The 22,797-nt window shown below is 43.9% G+C and overlaps 1 protein-coding gene across 1 annotated transcript in view; it reads left to right on the top strand.

Annotated features, from left to right (window-relative positions):
• Positions 1 to 22,797, top strand: part of LOC135543854 (calcium-binding protein 8-like) — a 73,707-nt gene that overhangs the window by 5,168 nt on the left and 45,742 nt on the right. The window contains exon 2 of the mRNA XM_064971177.1: positions 3,399 to 3,523. Within this exon, the coding sequence (XP_064827249.1) occupies positions 3,406 to 3,523 (118 nt within the window). The 5' untranslated portion in view covers positions 3,399 to 3,405. The remainder of the gene's footprint in view (positions 1 to 3,398; positions 3,524 to 22,797) is intronic.

Here is a 22,797-nt window from a genome sequence, read left to right as displayed (position 1 = left end):
GCAGAATAGCATAAACAGGGGTGCGAGCAAGGGAAGCAGTTCTCCATATGGCCCACTAGAGTACTCGCTCCTACCAGTGAGGCTGGTCTCTTTAAAGGACAAGAGGACACAAAATGACCAAGAGTCCCGCAATACAGGCAACTCTTCATGTTGATCCTGTATTGCCATTCCACTGGCGATAGCCCAGCTCTACCTAGTTGCAAAGGCTCGAGAAGCGGTGACTCAGCCATCTTCGGCGACTCTCGGGGAAGGTCGGGATTTCTGGGATGACTCAGAGACAAGGTGGAATCCCTGGACGTGCGAGCGAAGTCGAATTTCCTATCCCTCCGTCGTTCCCTTAGTCGCCCAGACATCAGTGTGATGAGATAGGCTATCTTGGAGCAATCTGAAGGGAAGGAGGAGGGCTGAAGCTCAAAAATGAGGGAACACTGAGCTAGAAACGCCTGACAGGGGCTCAACTCTCCATTGAAGCGTTCAGGAGATAAACGGGGCTCCCAATGGTGGCCCCATGGGAGGAGATGGCTTCGCGCAGCTGACTTGGGTCTGCTGGGTCGGTTCGTACTATCAGGTTTGAAGGTAAGACCTAATGCAGACTGTGTCGGAGTAACAATGTTTATTATGGCAACAAGGCAAGCAAACGACAGGTCAAGGCAGGCAAGGGTCGGTAATCCAGAGGTGGGGCAAAGGTACAGGATGGCAGGCAGGCTCAGGGTCAGGGGCAGGCAGAGTGGACAGGCAGGCGGGCTCAGAGACGATACAGGCAAGGGTCAAAACCAGGAGGGCGAGCGAAAAGAGAGACTGAGGAGAAGCAAGAGCTGAGACGAAAAACGTTGGTTGACTTGACAAAAAAAGTTGAACTGGCAACAGAGAAATGGAGTCTTCTTGGGTATGACGCTTGGCACACCTGTATTTGGGGGGTTTCTCCCATTCCTCTCTGCAGATCTCCTCAAGCTCTGTCATGTTGGATGGGGAGCGTTGCTGCATAGCTATTTTCAGGTCTCTCCAGAGATGTTCAATCGGCTTCAGAGACTTGTCCCGAAGCCACTCCTGCGTTGTCTTCGCTGTGTGCTTAAGGTCATTGTCCTGTTGGAAGATGAACCTTCGCCCCAATCTGAGATCCTGAGCGCTCTGGAGCAGGTTTTCATCAAGGATCTCTCTGTACTTTTCTCCGTTCATCTTTGCCTCCATCCTGACTAGTCTCCCAGTCCCTGCCGCAGAAAAACATCCCCACAGTATGATGCTGCCTACCACCATGCTTCACTGTAGGGATGGTGCCAGGTTTCCTCCAGACGTGGCGCTTAGCATTCAGGCCAAAGAGTTCAATCTTGGTTTCATCAGTCCAGAGAATCTTGTTTCCAAACTTCTTCCATTTAAGAGTGATGGAGGCCACTGTGCTCTTGGGGACCTTCAATGCGGCAGAATTTTTTTGGCACCCTTCCCCAGATCTGTGCCTCGACACAATCCTGTCTCAGAGCTCTACGGACAATTCCTTTGACCTGATAGCCTGGTTTTTGCTCTAAAATGCACTGTCAACTGTGGGACCTTATATAGACAGGTGTGTGCCTTTACAAATCATGTCCAATCAATTGAATTTACCACAGGTGGACTCCAATGGAAACAGGATGCACCTGAGCTCAATTTCGAGTCTCATAGCAAATGGTCTGAATACTTATGTAAATGAGGTGTTTCAGTTTTTTATTTTAAATACACTTGGAAAAATCTATGAAAGCCTGTTTTGGCTTTTATATTGTGGAATATTGTGTGTAGATTGCTGAGAAAAAAAACAATTTAATCCATTTTAGAATAAGGCTGTAACGTAACAAATCCTGAAAAAGTCAAGGGGTCTGAATACTTTCCGAAGGCACTGTATGTCCTCTGTTTAGGTCATCAAAGCATACCTCTACATTTCCCAGTTCTCTCACCCTTTACCCTGCATATGTTTCTCCTCTCCTCTGCTGTCCTTTCATCCTCTGCTTTTATACAGGGGATTCAAAGTCAACAGAGGAGTCTTTTCATTGTGTGGAGAGGAGAGGAAAGCAGAGGGGGGGAACGGGAAGAGAAGAAAGTGTGTCGACTGGCCTTCCTCTCAATCTCTCCCAGCAGTAAAGAGACATGTCTCTTTGTGCAACAGGCCTGTAGATATCTGTCATAGTACCGTGTATAAAAACATTCCTCTTTCTCCATCTCCTGCTCCCTCTCAGGGATCTTTGTCTGTCAGTCTCCCCCTTTCTCTGTCTTTATCTCTCTCTCTTTCTCTCTGCTGTTGATAACTCTCTTTGTCATGACGTGAGCATCGGTGCATCTGTCAGGTGGTGGGGTCGCTCAGTGAGCCACTCTGTCTCTGTGGGAGGGGGAGGGAGGGTCGGTTGCTCAGTGAGCCACTCTCTCTGAGGGAGGGAGGGAGGGACGGTCGGTCGCTCAGTGAGCCACTCTCTCTGTGGGAGGGAGGGAGGGAGGGAGGGTCGGTTGCTCAGTGAGCCACTCTGTCTCTGTGGGAGGGAGGGAGGGACTCTCTCTGGGAGGGAGGGAGGGTCGGTTGCTCAGTGAGCCACTCTCTCTGTGGGAGGGAGGGAGGGAGGGAGGGTCGGTTGCTCAGTGAGCCACTCTCTCTGTGGGAGGGAGGGAGGGAGGGAGGGTCGGTTGCTCAGTGAGCCACTCTCTCTGTGGGAGGGAGGGGAGGGAGGGAGGGAGGGAGGGAGGGAGGGAGGGTCGGTCGGTCGCTCAGTGAGCCACTCTGTCTCTGTGGAAATGGACTGGAGGGATAGGAACAAGTCAGACACATTGACAGGAGAGTTAGAATAAATGATGGAGGGAGAGAGAGAGGGAGGGAGGGAGGTTTGGGAGGGAGGGAGGGAGGGAGGTTTGGGAGGGAGGTTTGGGAGGGGGAGGGAGGGAGGGAGGGAGAGATTAGATTAAGTGATGGAGAGTGACAGGACTTTATTCAGGTTTTTATCTCTCTGGGCCAGGTGACTGAGACCGAAACTGAGGGAGAGGGAGGGAAGGAGGAGATGAGTGGAGGGAAGGAGGAGATGAGTGGAGGGAAGGAGGAGATGAGTGAAGGGAAGGGGAGGAGGAAGGGAGATGAGTGGAAGGGAGATGAGTGGAGGGAAGGGAAGGAAGGGAAGGGAGATGAGTGGAGGGAAGGAGGAAGAGGAGATGAGTGGAGGGAAGGAGGAAGGAGATGAGTGGAGGGAAGGGAAGGAGGAAGGGTTAGGAGTGGAGGGAACGGGAGGAGGAAGGGAGATGCGGACGAGTAGGCAGGGAGAGAGGGAGCAAGAGGAAGAGGTGAGAATTAGAGGGGAGGAGGGAGAGAAAGATGAGGGATGTACACTCTCCTTCACAAACGTATTTTTGCACACAGACCCTCAGCATTCAAACTATACGTGTGTTTTTTGCAGAGAGAAGATGCCGTTCCACCACGTCAGGTCTACTCTGCTCTACACTGGAAGTCTCCTGAGCCGGACTCTGTCTGAAGGGAGCGAAACCTTCCAACTCACCAGTATCTCCACGGAGGAGCTAGGAGGTCAGTGTGTGTGTGTGTGTGTGTGTGTGTGTGTGTGCATGCTTGTGTGTGTGTATGTTTGGTACTGCGTGTGTTGGCAATTTATTAAAATAAAAAACAGAAATACCTTATTTACATAAGTATTCAGACCCTTTGCCATGAGACTCGAAATGGAGTCCACCTGGGGTAAATTCAACTGATTGGACATGATTATGAAAGGCACCTGTCTATATAAGGTCTAACAGTTGACAGTGCATCTTAGAGCAAAAACCAAGCCATGAGGTCAAAGGAATTGTGCACCTGTACTGACCTCGCCTAAGCGGGGTGAACAGGCCGGGGCTCGGATGGTTATCAAATATTTATATATTTCTTAATTCCATTCTTTTACCTTTTAGATTTGTGTTTATTGTTGTGAATCGTTTTTAGATATTGCTGCACTGTTGGGGCTAGGAACATGAGTATTTCGCTACACCCGCAATAACATCTGCTAAATACTGTATGTGTATGTGACCAATGACATTTGATTTGATTTGAACAATGGTGGACATCTTGACGCAAGTGGGGAAAGCAGACTGGGATAGGGAGAGATTGAATATGTCTGTAAACACTCCAACCAGCTGCTCTGCTCTGAGGACGCGGCTGGGGATACGGTCTGGTCCTGCAACGAGGGTTAACACTTTTAAATGTCTTACTCACATCGGCCAAGGAGTAGGAGAGGCCACAGTCCTTGGTAGCAGGCCGCGTCGCTGCCACTGTGTGATCCTCAAAGAGGACGAAAAAGGTGTTCAGCTTGTCCGGAATAAAAATGTACTGTTGTACTCATGTACTGTTGTACTGATGTACTCATGTACTGATGTACTCATGTACTGATGTACTCATGTACTGATGTACTCATGTACTGGTGTACTTATGTACTGGTGTACTCATGTACTGTTGTACTGATGTACTGATGTACTGATGTTTATAAAGATTGAAGGATCTATCACAGTGTGAGCCACAAACACACACACACACACACACACACACACACACACACACACACAGCAGTAATACATGTGATGGCTCATACAGACATACAGCAGAGAATGTCTCTTCTGTATGGTGCTGCATACTGATAAATCATTTTGTTTTAGATGAAAGAGAGACATTGTCAATCCCATTCCCTTTGTTTGTAGAGAGAGGGAGAGAGAAAAGCTCTGGGGTTGTTTTCTGTTGAAATGGGAGGTTTACGGGCTTAGATGGGTGTTGTGACTTAACTCAAACACTCAGAGAACTGACAGAGCAAAGACAAGCAGGAGAGAAACATCTAAGACTGGATTAGTACACTGACACAGAGGAGAGGAGACACGGTGAAGAGAGTGGAGGAGAGGGGAAAGAGAGAGGAGAGGAGACACGGTGGAGAGAGTGGAAGGGAGAGGAGAGGGGAGAGGGGAGAGGGGAAAGAGAGAGGAGACACGGGTGGAGAGAGTGGAGGGGAGAGGGGAAAGAGAGAGGAGGAGACACGGGTGGAGAGAGTGGAGGGGAGAGAGGAGAGGCGACACAGGTGGAGGAGAGAGGGGAGGGGAGAGGGGAAAGAGAGAGGAGAGGTAACACGGGTGGAGAGAGTGGAGAGGAGAGGGGAAGGGAGAGGGGAAAGAGAAGAGAGGAGACGCATCAAAGACTGGATTAATACACTGACACAGAGGAGAGGAGACACGGGTGGAGAGAGTGGGGGGAGTGGAGGGCAGAGGGGAAATAGAGAGTAGACACAGGTGGAGAGAGTGGAGGGGAGAGGGGAGAGGAGAGGGGAAAGAGAAGAGAGGAGACGCATCAAAGACTGGATTAGTACACTGACACAGGAGAGGAGACACGGGTGGAGAGAGTGGAGGGGAGAGGGGAAAAAGAGAGGGGGAGAGGAGAGAAAGAGAGAGAGAGAGACAGCGAGAGAGACAGAGCGAGAGAGAGAGAGCGAGAGAGACAGAGAGAGAGAGAGAATTTGTCAGTCAGAGAATAACAAGCAGGGAGAAGTCAACAGAAGTGTGGCTCTGTGAGTCTGTAAACCAGGGCATTGAAGACTCATTGATAAAGATGAGAAATAGGGATGGGGGGAAGCTTATGTGACTTTTTGTCGAGCAAAACGTTTTGTGGAAGGTTCTTTACTGCATACAGACCCCCGCTCAGTCAACGTTATTGAGCTATATCGAGTTTCCTTGAACGGTGCATTCGGAAAGTATTCAGACCCCTTGACTCTTTCCACATTTTGTTACGTTTTAGCCTTATTCTAAAATGGAGTCAATAGTTTTTACCCCACATCAATCTACACACAATACTCCATGATGACAAAGTAAAAACAGTTTTTCAGAAGAAAAATAAATAAGATATGTACAGTGGGGCAAAAAAGTATTTAGTCAGCCACCAATTGTGCAAGTTCTCCCACTGAAAAAGATGAGAGAGGCCTGTAATTTTCATCATAGGTACACTTCAACAATGACAGACAAAATGAGGGAAGAAAATCCAGAAAATCACATTGTAGGATTTTTAATGTATTTTTTGCAAATTATGGTGGAAAATAAGTATTTGGTCACCTACAAACAAGCAAGATTTCTGGCTCTCACAGACTTTTTCTTTAAGAGGCTCCTCTGTCCTCCACTCGTTACATGTATTAATGGCACCTGTTTGAACTTGTTATCAGTATAAAAGACACCTGTCCACAACCTCAAACAGTCACACTTCAAACTCCACTATGTCCAAGACCAAAGAGCTGTCAAAGGACACCAGAAACAACATTGTAGACCTGCACCAGGCTGGGAAGACTGAATCTGCAATAGGTAAGCAGCTTGGTTTGAAGAAATCAACTGTGGGAGCAATAATTAGGAAATGGAAGACATACAAGACCACAGATAATCTCCCTCGATCTGGGGCACCACGCAAGATCTCACCCCGTGGGGTCAAAATGATCACAAGAACGGTGAGCAAAAATCCCAGAACCACACGGGGGGACCTAGTGAATGACCTGCAGAGAGCTGGGACCAAAGTAATAAAGCCTACCATCAGTAACACACTACGCTGCCAGGGACTCAAATCCTGCAGTGCCAGACGTGTCCCCCTGCTTAAGCCAGTACTTGTCCAGGTCTGAAGTTTGCTAGAGAGCATTTGGATGATCCAGAAGAAGATTGGGAGAATGTCATATGGTCAGATGAAACCAAAATAGAACTTTTTGGTAAAAACTCAGCTCGTCGTGTTTGGAGGACAAAGAATGCTGAGTTGCATCCAAAGAACACCATATCTACTGTGAAGCATGAGGGTGGATACATCATGCTTTGGGGCTGTTTTTCTGCAAAGGGACAATCACGACTGATCCGTGTAAAGGAAAGAATGAATGGGCCCATGTATCGTGAGATTTTGAGTGAAAACCTCCTTCTATCAGCAACGGCATTCAAGGTGAAACGTGGTTGGGTCTTTCAGCATGACAATGATCCCAAACACACCGCCCGGGCAATGAAGGAGTGGCTTCGTAAGAAGCATTTCAAGGTCCTAGAGTGGCCTAGCCAGTCTCCAGATCTCAACCCCATAGAACATCTTTGGAGGGAGTTGAAAGTCCATGTTGCCCAGCAACAGCCCCAAAACACCACTGCTCTAGAGGAAATCTGCATGGAGGAATGGGCCAAAATACCAACAACAGTGTGTGAAAAACTTGTGAAGACTTACAGAAAACGTTTGACCTCTGTCATTGCCAACAAAGGGTATATAACAAAGTATTGAGATAAACTTTTGATATTGACCAAATACTGATTTTCCACCATAATTTGCAAATAAATTCATTAAAAAAAAAATCATACAATGTGATTTTCTGGATTTTTTCTCCTCATTTTGTCTGTCATAGTTGAAGTGTTCCTATGATGAAAATTACAGGCCTCTCATCTTTTTAGGTGGGAGAACTTGCACAATTGGTGGCTGATTAAATACTTTTTTGCCCCACTGTATGTATGTATGTATGTATGTATGTATGTATGTATGTATGTATGTATGTATATACATATCCATGGGGCGGCAGGGTAGCCTAGTGGTTAGAGCATTGAACTAGTAACCGGAAGGTTGCAAGTTCAAACCCCCGAGCTGACAAGGTACAAATCTGTCAGTCTGCCACTGAACAGGCAGTTAACCCACTGTTCCCAGGCCGTCATTGAAAATAAGAATTTGTTCTTAACTGACTTGCCTGGTTAAATAAAGGTAAAAAAATAATAATATATATATATAACAAATTTTGGGTCACTTAGAAATGTCCTTGTTTTTGAAAGAAAAGCTCATTTTTTTGTCCATTCAAATAACATCAAATTGATCAGAAATACAGTGTAGACATTGTTAATGTTGTAAATGACTATTGTAGCTGGAAACGGCAGATTTTTTTTATGGAATATCTACATAAACGTACAGAAGCCCATGATCAGCAAACATCACTCCTGTGTTCCAATGGCACATTGTGTTAGCTAATCCAAGTTTATCATTTTAAAAGGCTAATTGATCATTAGAAAACCCTTTTGCAATTATGTTTGCACAGCTGAAAACTGTTGTTCTGATTAATAAAGCAATAAAACTGTCTTTTAGACTAGTTAGGTGTCTGGGGCATTAGCATTTGTGGGTTCAATACAGGCTCTTCTGAAACTCGTCAGTCTATCCTTGTTCTGAGAAATGAACGCTATTCCATGCGAGAAATTGCCAAGAAACTGAAGATCTCTTACAACGCTGTGTACTACTCCCTTCACAGAACAGCGCAAACTGTCTAACCAGAATAGAAAGAGGAGTGGGAGGCCCTGGTGCACAACTGAGCAAGATGACAAGTACATTAGAGTGTCTAGTTTGAGAAACAGATGCCTCACAAGTCCTCAACTGGCAGCTTCATTAAATAGTACCTGCAAAGCACCAGTCTCAACATCAACATTGAAGAGGTATCTCCTGGATACTGGCCTTCTAGGCAGAATGATGGAGGCCACTGTGCTCTTTGGGACCATCAAGGCTACAGACATGTTTTGGTACCCTTCCCCAGATCTGTGCCTTGACACAGTCCTGTCTCTGAGCTCTACAGATGATTCCTTTGACCTCATGGATTGGTTTTTGCTCTGACATTCACTGTCAATTGTGGGACCTTATATAGACAGGTGTGTACTTTTCCAAATCATACCCAATCAATTGAATTTACCACAGGTGGACTCAAATCAAGCTGAAGAAACATCTCAAGGAGGATCAATGGAAACAGGATGCACCTCAGCTCCATTTTGAATCTCATAGTAAAGGGTCTGAATACTTTTGTAAATCAGGTATTTCAGTTATTTATTTTTAATACATTTGCACAAGTTTAGATTTTTGTATTATGTGTAGATTGATGAGGGAAAAAATATATGTAATCTATTTTAGAAAAAGACTGTAACGTAACAAAATGTGGAAAAAGTCAAGGGGTCTGAATACTTTCCCGTATGCACTGTAGGCCTATTTGTGGGGGAAACTGTGAAGCCTATTGCATGTTTCTGTTTCTTTTACTAAAGAATGTGAAACACTGTTTTGACTGTTTGCTGCTTTTCATTAAATCATGTGTCTGTTATTTTAGGTTATGATATCAAATAAGTATCTTCATATGGGCAAACTGTTATATTTTGTAGCAAAGGCATGATACCCTTAATTTTTTGTTGTTTCTCAGTAAGGCTACTAGCCAGCAACCAATGTTATGAAGTTGTCTTTAGCTAGCCCAGATTGGGAACCCATCTCCCAACCTCATAACTAGCTACCCAGAAGTTGTTTCAGACTACCAATAAAATTAGAGTAGCTAGCTTGTGTAACTACATTAGCAAGGTTGGTATAATTTTAAAAATCCATTAAAATTTAACTCTTAGCTCACGGATCAAAATCGACAACATCCGGTGAAGCTGGAGCGCGCCAAATTCAAATGACAAAATTGTAATATTAAACATTCATGAACATACAAGTGTTCAGCATCATTTAAAAGCTTAACTTCTTGTTAATCAGATTTCAAAAAGGCTTTACGGCGAAAGCATACCATGCGATTATCTGAGGACAGAGCCCCACACCAAAATACTTTTCCAAACCAGCTCAGGCGTCACAATAGTAACAAATAGCGATAAAATCAATCACTTACCTTGGAAGATCTTTCTCTGTTTGCAATCCCAAGGGTCCCAGCCACACAACAAATGGTTGTTTTGTTCGATAAAGTCCTTCTTTATATCCCAAAAATGCCAGTTTAGTTGACGCGCTTGATTCAGTAAGTAATCCACTCGTTCAACATGCATACAAACTAATCCAAAAAGTTACCTGTAAAGTTCGCCCAAATAAGTCAAACGATGTTTCTAGTTAATGCTCAGGTACTCTAATATCTAAATAAACAATCAAATTCAAGATGGAGAATAGCATATTCAATAGGGAAGATAAATAACGAAGAGCGTGCACCTCATTCACGTGCGCAACAAGACTACATTTCTAATGAGAGACACCTTGGAAAAATTACAACTCGCTCATTTTTCAAACTACAAGCCTGAAACCCTGTCTAAAGACTGTTGACATCTAGTGAAAGCCATAGGAACTGCAATCTGGGAGCTATTTATTTGAATATCCCATTGACAAACATTGAAATGGACTGTGACCTCAAAACAACTTTGTCCGGGTGGATTTTCCTCTGGTTTTCGCCTGCCATATCAGTTCTCTTATTCTCACATACATTACTTGAACAGTTGTAGAAACTTCAGAGTGTTTTGTATCCAATGCTACCAATTATATGCATATCCTAGCTTCTGGACATGAGTAACAGGCAGTTTATTTTGGGGACATCATTCATCCAAACTTCCGAAACACTGCCTCCTAGCCATAAGAGGTATTTAATTACTAAATGTATATTCCTTTCAATCTTTTACCCAGATTTGCAAGGAAGCATATTTAATTTCTTAATTAAAAGAACCACCAGTCAGGAGGATACAGACATCTCAAGAGGTATGCTTAGAGATGCAGAAAATTCAACATATGTTTTACATCAACTAAGCATTGCAGGAAGAAGCTGAACAATTATCCAACTTCAGACCACCCTCTAGCCATCCTCTCATACTTTGGAAACATTGTGAGACACAAAGTAACAATAGCCTCTATATGATTAAAGGGATATCAGTCCATCTGTTACTGGGCTCTCACCATCATCATTATCATTATTTACATCATTGAAATTCACCAAATCCTTTTGTTCATAAGCCCACTAGGCTACTCATTTGTTGTCATTAAATCTAATGAATAATAGAATGCAAAACACCATTGGGTGTTTGCGCCATATCCTACCCACTTGGTGTCCAATCCGATGCACAGAAACATTTTTATTTTACGAGGCAAATCAGTTAAGAAATTCTTATTTGCAATGACGGCCTATCACGGGCCAAACCCTAACGACGCTGGGCCAATTGCGCGCCGCCCTATGGGACTCCCAATCACGGCCAGTTGTGATACAGCCTGGAATCTAACCAGGGTCTCTAGTGACGCATCTAGCGCTGAGATGCAGTGCCTTAGACCGCTGCACCACTCAGGAACCAAAACATAGGAAAACCTTAAATCAAATTAAATTTTATTTGTCACATGCGCCGAATAATACCGTGAAATGCTTAGTTACAAGTCCTTAACCAATGATGCAGTTCATCCATTGACATGGTGCTTTCTCTGTTAATGAAATATTCTAGACGCTGCTGTAAATCAAGCAGATAATCAACATAGTGGTATTGGATTGGATCCACCGTGGATCACAACTGTCTTCACTGGCGCAACGAACGAGACTCCAACATATTCTGGACATTCTTCCGAACACCATTTTCCCACCCTTTGGCTGTTTCTACATCAACTGCTCTGTCACAACAGCTGTTTGTTACTTGACTGTCATTAACAAAAATATGTCCTAGATCAGCTGATGATGGTAGACAATATCACTAGGCCTATTTACACTGTAAACCCCAAAGCATTTTTTTAACTCAAATTCTTCTCGTAAATTGTACTCAAAGTCAATGAAAGTCACTGATACTTAAACTGTTTATGTGATAGTCACACCAACTAAATTGTTTTAAGTTATGAAAACAAATCAACTTTTTTCCCAGCATACTTTAATGCAGGTACATGTTTTGGAATTGCTTTTATCTGTGTTTTTGCATGTACATTAAGTGATTCATTGATTAAATGTTATTCTACACAAAGAGAAATGTTTTCTAAACTTATCCATGTAATTTTTGCACCTGTTACCAAAATGGTTGTTTAAATTACTGAAATTGTAGTTTAAATTGCTTAGATAGTTTCCTCCCGCTGTTCTTAACCCTGGCAGTCATTATGGATAGACTCATGCTGGCTAGATTCTAATAGGAATTACACATCACTTTGCAAGCCACAATAATGTGATTTATTCCACAAATTTTCCCAATTGTTCCACCATGTATCTTCCAACCAGTATTTCTGGAAAACCTGGGAAATGTACCTGCATTTTGCAACCCTACTTGCAGGCCTGATGTGGCCTGTAAAACCGTGAGTTTCAGACCACTTTATAAGGCCTTATGATATATGTAATGGTTCAATTTGAATGATAATATTTGCCTATGAACTCACTTGATGAAGGCCGCAGAACTGAACATTACCGAATTCAGCAACCATGTCTCTGTCACTAATAAAAAAACAGTCACGGGTGGTAACTCTACAATTCAATCGAAAATACATGGCACACTGGGAAATTATTGGAGATTTGGAGATGTGGCTTACTGGGGGCCTTAAATGTAAATATACCTACAATGTGATTTTCTGGATTTTTTCTCCTCATTTTGTCTGTCATAGTTGAAGTGTTCCTATGATGAAAATTACAGGCCTCTCTCATCTTTTTAGGTGGGAGAACTTGCACAATTGGTGGCTGATTAAATACTTTTTTGCCCCACTGTATGTATGTATATACATATCTGTGGGGCAGCAGGGTAGCCTAGTGGTTAGAGCGTTGGACTAGTAACCGGAAGGTTGCGAGTTCAAACCCCAGAGCTGACAAGGTACAAATCTGTCATTCTGCCCCTGAACAGGCAGTTAACCCACTGTTCCCAGGCCGTCATTGAAAATAAGAATTTGTTCTTAACTGACCTGCCTGGTTAAATAAATGTATATATTACAAGTTTTGGGTCACTTAGAAATGTCCTTGTTTTTGAAAGAAAAGCTCATTTTTTTGTCCATTAAAATAACATGAAATTGATCAGAAATACAGTGTAGACATTGTTAATGTTGTAAATGACTATTGTAGCTGGAAACGGCAGATTTTGTTATGGAATATCTACATAAACGTACAGAAGCCCATTATCAGCAAACATCCCTCCTGTGTTCCAATGGCACCTTGTGTTAGCTAATCCAAGTTTATCATTTTAAAAGGCAATTGATCATTAGAAAACCCTTTTGCAATTATGTTTGCACAGCTAAAAACTGTTGTTCTGATTAATAAAGCAATAAAACTGTCTTTTAGACTAGTTAGGTGTCTGGGGCATTAGCATTTGTGGGTTCAATACAGGCTCTTCTGAAACTCGTCAGTCTATTCTTGTTCTGAGAAATGAACGCTATTCCATGCGAGAAATTGCCAAGAAACTGAAGATCTCTTACAACGCTGTGTACTACTCCCTTCACAGAACAGCGCAAACTGTCTAACCAGAATAGAAAGAGGAGTGGGAGGCCCTGGTGCACAACTGAGCAAGATGACAAGTACATTAAGAGTGTCTAGTTTGAGAAACAGATGCCTCACAAGTCCTCAACTGGCAGCTTCATTAAATAGTACCTGCAAAGCACCAGTCTCAACATCAACATTGAAGAGGTATCTCCTGGATACTGGCCTTCTAATATTTGCCTATGAACTCACTTGATGAAGGCCGCAGAACTGAACATTACCGAATTCAGCAACCATGTCTCTGTCACTAATAAAAAACAGTCACGGGTGGTAACTCTACAATTCAATCGAAAATGCATGGCACACTGGGAAATTATTGGAGATGTGGCTTACTGGGGGCCTTAAATGTAAATATACCATACTGTGAAAACAGCTGGATACCAAATGCGCAACAAGTAGCTAGGGCTGTTAGCCTATATTGAAGAACCATACATGTCAGGTGACTCTTTCGGTTAGAAGCATTCAATTTTGCAATCGCATAGGTTACATGAATTTGGATTTGTGTGCCCATGAAAACTGATTTCAGGCGTAGCCTAAAAGATCAACATGAACATTTGATAAAGTGGTGCTGCCTTCAATAGCTTAAAACTAAATATCTCATAGACTCCGCAAGACTTTTGTCCCCGATGATGGCCCATAAGGGGTTCGGTGGGTTCCTTTAGGTATTCACGACTAATTAGAACGACGCTTTCAGAACATTCACACCTAGCCTACTGGTCATTCAGCTCACAGTCGTCTGGAAACTTTCCTACCAGTGCAATGCAGGTCAGTCACATTTCCGTCTCCTTTTCATAACGAAACAATGTACTGCCTATTGATAAAGGTTTTACACAGGCTATTGGTACCAATCACTATAGCCTAATACTCCTCCAATTGATGGAAAGATTTAGTGTGCTGTCGACAAAACATTCTTATTCTTAATTAAACCTTCTTATATTGAACATGTGCTCATGTTTTATTTATTACTTCGTGTTAGTAGGTTTATGGATGAACATTTTCAAGTCATTCGCCCAATCCTGTTGTATCTATTCTGTCCAAAAGGAATTTAACACATGCAAAATATCACCATAATCAGGCTGAGGCTATGGGGCTGTTTTATTATTGTCATCTACAGCCTTTATATTAGACTTTATATCAGCCTTCAGACGAGTTTCCCTGCCGAGCCCCAGCCCACGTGTTTTCACACACCACGGTGGGGAAGTGCGCACAGGCAGGCGCGCTCCGGACCAAATACCTCCAAGCAACTGCATTCGCTCGCGCTGAAATATAATGCCTTGTGGCAGTGCTTCAGCCTCTTGAGGGGAGAGATAAAGAGGCAGTCTTTTAGCTTAATGAAAACCCAGAACAGTTTTCGGCACTCAACAATCAAATCATAGGCCTATTCAGTAAGAAACACAGGCTGCTGGTAGGTCCAACTATAGCTGGACATAAATCACAATGACACAGTGACTCCATTGTCGGCCAACACTGGCCATTGTCCTATATGAAATGTATGAATGCAGACACCGAGATTGACCCTTTTAAGGGACGGTTCACCCAAATGACAAAATTACATATTGGTTTCCTTACCCTGTAAGTAGTCTATGGACCAGGTATGACAGCAATCCATGCTTTGGTTTACCTGGCCACTGTTTCAAATGCAAACGTTTTGTCATTTGTGACAGAAATCCAATGTAAGTCAATGGTATACGGTGCATTCGGAAAGTATTCAGACCCCTTCCCATTTTCCATATTTTGTTATGTTACAGTCTTATTCTAACATTGATTAAATTATTGTTTTTGCTCATCAAGCTACTCACAATACCCCATAATGACAAAGCGAAAACAGGGTTAAGAAATTTTTGCAAAAAATAAATAAATAATATTTATGTAAGTATTCAGACCCTTTGCTATGAGACTCAAAATTATACTCAGGTGCATCCTGTTTCCATTGATCATCCTGGAGATGTTTCTTCAACTTGGTTGGAGTCAACATGTGCTAAATGAAATTGATTGGACATGGGCCTCCCGAGTGGCACAGCGGTCTAAGGCACTGCAGTTTGATTCCAGGGGTTTGATTCCAGGCTGTGTTTGGCGGGCCGGGATTTCCTCATCCCATCGCGCTTTAGCGACTCCTTGTGGCAAGCCGGGCACCTGCAAGCTGACTGCGATCACCTGCCTGAAAGTGTTTCTTCTGACACATTGATGCGGGTGGATTCCAGGTTAAGCGAGCAGTGTGTCAAAAAGCAGTGCGGCTTGGCGGGGTCGTGTTTTGGAGGACGCATGGCTCTATACCTTCGCCTCTCCCAAGTCCATAGGGGAGTTGCAGCGATGGGACAAGACTGTAGCTACCAATTGGATATCACGAAATGGGGGAAAAAGAGGTGGAAGTGCAACAACATGATTTTGGAAAGGCACACCTGTCGATATAAGATCCCACAGTTGACAGTGCATGTCAAAGCAAAACCAAGCCATGAGGTCGAAGGAATTGTCCATAGAGCTCCAAGACAGGATTGTGTCGAGGCACAGATCTGGGGAAGGGTACCAAAAAATGTCTGCAGCATTGAAGGTCCCCAAGTACACAGTGGCCTCCATCATTCTTAAATGGAAGAAGTTTGGAACCACCAAGACTCTTCCTAGAGCCGCCCAGCCAAACTGAGCAATTAGGGGAGAAAGGCCTTGGTCAGGGAGGTGACCAAGAACCCAATGGTCACTCTGACAGAGCTCCAGAGTTCCTCTGTGGAGATGGGAGAACCTTCCAGAAGGACAACCATCTCTGCAGCACTCCACCAATCAGGCCTTTATGGTCGAGTGGTCAGGCGGGAGCCACTCCTGAGTAAAAAGCGCGTGACAGCCCGCTTGGAGTTTGCCAAAAGAGTACATTTAACTCACCTCATCGAGTAGACGTATCAGACAGGTAAAGGACATTCTCCTTTGCATGTATTAAAGAATGGCACCCCTTTCTCTTTCCCTATACAGTGCACTACTTTTGACCTTGAGCCCTATAGGCCCTGATCAGTGGTAGTGCACTACATAGGGAGTAGGGTGCTATTTGGGATGCATACATAAACAGGTGGAACGATACAGAGGCACTCTACCCCCTGCTGTATGATTACACATGTTAAATACCCTTTTTATTTTTTATTTAACTAGGCAAGCCAGTTAAGAACACATTCCTATTTACAATTATGTGTTCTTGGCCAAACCCGGGCCAAAGTTGGGCTAATTTTGCATCGCCCTATGGGACTCCCAATCACGGCCAGATGTGATACAGGGACTGTTGTGATGCTTTAGTCCGCTGCGCCACTTGGGAGCCCCATTACAAAATACAAAGACCTCTTCCTTTAATGTCGAGACGTTCTCCTCTTTCAACAGTTTGATAGTATTTTGATTATTAAAGGGGTTGATAAGAGAGACATGCAATGAAACAGGTTGATTCACATAGAAGTTAACTGAGTGAAGTCAGACCGACATTGTCCTAATGGTCTGTTAAAATGGCCTCTCAGCTATCAGTTGATTGACAGGTAATTAGGCGAGTGGCTGCTTTGAGAGGGAGGCTGGAGTGGACTTAGAGGACAAATCCCCAAAAATACTCTCTTCTGGACCCTACATAGTGCAATACTTTCAACCAGGACCACATAGGTGCCTCTACATGGCTCTACATCGTGTACTACTATATAGGGCTCTGGTCAAAAGTAGTGCACTAGCTTATATAGGAAATAGGATCATATTATAGATGCAGATATACTCCAGTCTATAGCTTCAGTCAGAACACCTTCTGTACCTCTAATGATGGGGGAACAGGAAGTGGAGCTTCAGTCGGAACACCTTCTGTACCTCTAATGATGGGGGAACAGGAAGTGGAGCTTCAGTCAGAACACCCTCTGTACCTCTAATGATGGGGGAACAGGAAGTGGAGCTTCAGTCAGAACACCTTCTGTACCTCTAATGATGGGGGAACAGGAAGTGGAGCTTCAGTCAGAACCTCTAATGATGGGGGAACAGGAAGTGGAGCTTCCAGTCAGACACCTTCTGTACCTCTAATGATGGGGGAACAGGAAGTGGAGCTTCAGTCAGAACACCCCTGTTCTGTACCTCTAATGATGGGGGAACAGGAAGTGGAGCTTCAGTCAGAACACCTTCTGTACCTCTAATGATGGGGGAACAGGAAGTGGAGCTTCAGTCAGAACACCTTCTGTACCTCTAATGATGGGGGAACAGGAAGTGGAGCTTCAGTCAGAACACCTTCTGTACCTCTAATGATGGGGGAACAGGAAGTGGAGCTTCAGTCAGAACACCTTCTGTACCTCTAATGATGGGGGAACAGGAAGTGGAGCTCAGTAACCTTCTGTACCTCTAATGATGGGGGAACAGGAAGTGGAGCTTCAGTCAGAACACCCTCTGTACCTCTAATGATGGGGGAACAGGAAGTGGAGCTTCAGTCAGAACACCTTCTGTACCTCTACTGATGGGGGAACAGGAAGTGGAGCTTCAGTCAGAACACCTTCTGTACCTCTAATGATGGGGGAACAGGAAGTGGAGCTTCAGTCAGAACACCCTCTGTACCTCTAATGATGGGGAACAGGAAGTGGAGCTTCAGTCAGAACACCTTCTGTACCTCTACTGATGGGGGAACAGGAAGTGGAGCTTCAGTCAGAACACCTTCTGTACCTCTAATGATGGGGGGAACAGGAAGTGGAGCAGGAAGTTCAGTCAGAACACCTTCTGTACCTCTAATGATGGGGGAACAGGAAGTGGAGCTTCAGTCAGAACACCTTCTGTACCTCTAATGATGGGGGAACAGGAAGTGGAGCTTCAGTCAGAACACCTTCTGTACCTCTAATGATGTCAGAACACCTTCTGTACCTCTAATGATGGGGGAACAGGAAGTGGAGCTTCAGTCAGAACCCCCTCTACCTCTAATGGTGGGAGAACAGAAAGGGTTTTAATTGAACACCCTCTGTACCTCTAATGATGGGGGAACAGGAAGTGGAGCTTCAGTCAGAACCTCCTCTACCTCTAATGGTGGGAGAACAGAAAGGGTTTTAATTGAACACCCTCTGTACCTCGAATGATGTGGGAACTGGAAGGGTTTTAACTGAGTGGAATCAGTAGAAAGGCTGTAGGTGTTATGTGTCAAAGGGTTCCCTCTGAAAGGAGTGTGACTCCCTCTAGGGTTGGTTAAATACAGGAAGTGACTGAAATAAACCACAACAGAGAGAGAGGGAAGAAGAAGAGAGGTTGACAAAGACAAAGGAGCTTAGGGAGATGTGTATAGCATATTGAGACGGGTGGTGAGAGGAAGATTAGCTTCTGGGAGTTAAACACAAAGGCTCCGGCAGGAGAAAAGACTTGTCGTCAATATAAGGCTTATCCTTGTATCACGTCTGATTGTCTGATGTTGATTGTGTGGTGAATGTAAGAACGGAGCTGCAGGTCAAATATGGCAGTTATAGTTTTGTTCTTCTGTTCTTCCTGCTTTTTGTAATTAGAGGGAGGGAGGGAGGGAGGGAGGGAGGGAGGGAGGGAGGGAGGGGGAGGGAGGGAGGGAGGGAGGGAGGGAGGGAGGGAGGGAGGGAGGGAGGGAGGGAGGGAGGGAGGGAGAAGACAAAATGAACGGAGCCATTGATAATGAATTTAATGAATGTTTGGGTAGCACTCCACATAATACATTTTTTTTTATGGATTAGTAAATCGTTTCTTAATTTTTATTCCTCATTACTCCCACATTTGTATATGTAACCAAGTTATTTACACTTTTATAAAAAAATACAAGTATTTAGAAACGATTCATCAGATCATTCATAAGATGCTTAATATAGGTATTTATAAACCATTTACTAATCATTAGTTAAGTATTTTTGTGTGGCTCCATAGAACGTGTGGGCAATTTATAATTTATAAATACTTTATAAATGTTTTGAGTGATCAGTGTAAATTCTTGCAAAAAGATGGACATGCCATTGGTAGACATTCCAGCAGTACCTGATGCTCTTTAATAAGGTCTCAAAAATATAAATGATTAAACAATAAGCACATACATAAAAAATATATACGTGCATTCGGAAAGTATTCAGACCCCTTGAACATTTTGTTACGTTACAGCCTTATTCTAAAATGGATTCCAAAAAAATGTACTCATCAGTCTACACACAATACCCCATAATGATAAGGCAAAACCTAGGTTCAGAAATGTTTGCAAATATACTAAAAATAAAAAAACGAAATATCACATGTACATAAGTATTCAGACCCTTTACTCAGTACTTTGTTGAAGCACCTTTGGCAGCAATTACAGTGTCGAGTCTTATTGGGTATGACGCTACAAGCTTGGCACACCTGTATTTGGGGAGTTTCTCCCATTCTTCTCTGCAGATCCTCTCCTCTCAAGCTCTGTCAGGTTGGATGAGGAGCGTCGCTGCACAGCTATTTTCAGGTCTCTCCAGAGATGTTCAATTGTGTTTTAAGTCCTGGCTCTGGCTGGGCCACTCAAGGACATTCAGAGACTTGTCCCAAAGCCACTCCTGCGTTGTCTTGGCTGTATTGGAACATTAACCTTCACCCCAATCTGAGGTCCTGAGTGCTCCAGAGAAGGTTTTCATCAAGGATCACTCTGTACTTTGCTCCGTTCATCTTTGCCTCCATCCTGACTAGTCTCCCAGTCCCTGCCGCTGAAAAACATCCCCACAGCATGATGCTGCCACCACCATGCTTCAACGTAGGGATGGTGCCAGGTTTCCTCCAGACATGACGCTTGGCATTCAGGCCAAAGAGTTCAATCTTGGTTTCATGAGAACAGAGAATCTTGTTTGGTTGAGTGCTGCAGAAATGGTTGTCCTTCTGGAAGGTTCTCCCATTCCCACAGGGGAACTCTAGAACTCTGTCATGTTACCATTGGGTTCTTGGTCTCCTCCCTGACCAAGGCCCTTCTCCCCAGATAGCTCAGTTTGGCCGGGCGGCCAGCCAGCTCTAGGAAGAGTCTTGGTGGTTCCAAATGTATTCCGTTTAAGAATGATAGAGGCAGGCCTCCCGAGTGGCTCAGTGATCTAGGGTACTGCATTGCAGCGCTAGCTGTGCCACCAGAGACCCTGGGTTCGCGCCCAGGCTCCGTCATAACCGGCCATCACCAGGAGGTCCGTGGAGCAACGCACAACTGGCCTAGCATTGTCTGGGTTAGGGAGGGCTTAGCCAATAGGGACCCCTGTGGCAGGCTGGGCACAGCGCATGCTAACCAGGTCGCCAGGCACACAGTGTTTCCTCCAACACATTGGTGCAGCTGGCTTCCAGGTTGGATGCATGCTCTGTTAAAAGAAGCAGTGCGGCTTGGTTGGGTTGGGTTGTGTTTCGGAGGACTCATGGCTTTTGACCTTCATCTCTCCCGAGCCCATACGGGAGTTGCAGCAATGACACAAGATAGTAACTACTAACAATTGGATACCACAAAATTTGGGGAGAAAAGGAAGTAAAATTGAAGAAAATTCTTTGGGACCTTCAATGCTGCAGACATTCTTTGGTACCTTTCCCCAGATCTGTGCCTTGACACAATAGTGTCTCGGAGTTCTACGGACAATTCCTTCGACCTCATGGCTTGGATTTTGCTCTGACATGCACTGTCATCTGTGGGACCTTATATAGAGAAGTGTGTGCCTTTCTAAATCATGTCCAATCAATTGAAATTACCACAGGTAGACTCCAATGAAGTTGTAGAAACATCTCAAGGATGATCAATGGAAATAGGATGTACCTGAGCTCAATTTCGAGTATCATAGCAAAGGGTCTGAATACTTATTTAGATAAGGTATTTCTGTTTTTTATTCATGATACATTTGAATTTTTTTTCGAAACAACTGTTTTAGCTTTGTCATTATGGGTTATTGTGTGTAGATTGATGACGTAAAATGTATCCATAATTGCCAATGTCATTTACAAAATAGCCTCCAATACCCTACTCAACAAATTGGATGCAGTCTATAACAGTGCAATCCGTTTTGTCACCAAAGCCCCATATACTACCCTCCCTCCCTCCCTTAGAATAAGGCTGTAATGTAACAAAATGTGGAAAAAGTCAAGGGGTCTGAATAGTGTAACTTCAGACACACCTTATGCTGAGTAAAATAAAAAAATTGTCCGTAAATGCTAAAATAAGCATTTCTTGGCAGTGACTTTTTTTTACCAAAAAGAAAGTGTGGATTGCAGCAGTCACTCCTTAGAGCAGTTTAATTTCATTAACCCAGAACAAAAATATTGCCTAATTTAGCCAGCTGCATGATTCAATTCTAGGTCCATATGTCTTCAAAATTAGGAGTTCCGGTTTGGGAAGTCTCCACCCTCGCAAAAGGAAACTCATCCAAAATGTTTGATATATTTCCTTTAACATCATGTGTTGTGTGCTTATTGTTTTACAAAGTATAGGTTGCAGGCTATTTTTAGACCATCAGGTACTGCTGGAATGTTTACCAATGGTATGTCTATCTTTTAGTGAGAAATTACACTGGTCACTCAACATTTATAAAGCATTTATAAAGTATAAATATCCCACACTTTCGGTGAGGCCACACAAAAATACTTAAAGGTCACAAAAAGTCAAAATCAAGTTTTTCATGAAATTGGATGATATTTGTATGAAACCAGATCAAAATATGACGACCAAAGTATGAATATGACTGTTGCTTCTATATTGATAAAGTTTGATCATAAAGTTACTGGTCCCCTCCCCATGTCAAACACCTAGATTCAGGATGCGGGATAATTAAGGGATAGGGGAACATCACCCTAACTCTCATTTTAATAGACCAATGGTAACATAATATTTTCTAAAATAATTTAAATAAGCACTGTGTCACACCCTGACCATAGTTTGCTTTGTATGTTTCTATGTTTTGTTTGGTCAGGGTGTTATCTGAGTGGGCATTCTATGTTGTGTGTCTAGTTTGTCTGTTTCTGTGTTTGGCCTGATATGGTTCTCAATCAGAGGCAGGTGTTAGTCATTGTCTCTGATTGGGAACCATATTTAGATAGCCTGTTTGGTGTTGGGGTTTGTGGGTGATTGTTCCTGTCTCTGTGTTTGCACCAGATAGGGCTGTTTTGGTTTTTTCACGTCTTGTTTTGTTAGTCTATTCATGTATAGTTTCTTTATTAAAGAACCATGAATAATAACCACGCTGCGTTTTGGTCCGCCTCTCCTTCGACTCAAGAAAAACGTTACAGAATCACCCACCACAACAGGACCAAGCGGCGTGGTAACGGGCAACAGCAACAGCGGCGCAAAGGACATGGGACGATGTATTGGACAGCAAAGGTTGCTACACATGGGAGGAGATCCTGGCAGGAAAGGATCGCCTTCCATGGGAACAGGTGGAGGCACTTAGGAGAGCAGAGGCAGCCGGAGAGAGGAGCCGGCGATATGAGGGAACACGGCTGGCAAGGAAGCCCGAGAGGCAGCCCCAAAAATGTCTTGGAGGGGGGCACACAGGAAGTGTGGCGAAGCCAGGTAGGAGACCTGAGCCAACTTCCTGTGCTTACCGGGGGGCTAGAGAGACCGGGCAGGCACCGTGTTATGCTGTGGTGCGCACGGTGTCTCCAGTGCAGGTGCATAGCCCGGTGCGGTACATTCCAGCTCCTCTTATCG

Source organism: Oncorhynchus masou, chromosome 8 (genome assembly GCF_036934945.1).
Source record: "Oncorhynchus masou masou isolate Uvic2021 chromosome 8, UVic_Omas_1.1, whole genome shotgun sequence".
NCBI classification, from domain to species: Eukaryota; Metazoa; Chordata; class Actinopteri; order Salmoniformes; family Salmonidae; genus Oncorhynchus; species Oncorhynchus masou.
Note: the sequence above shows the minus strand (reverse complement) of the source record. Positions and strands in the feature narration are given on the sequence as shown.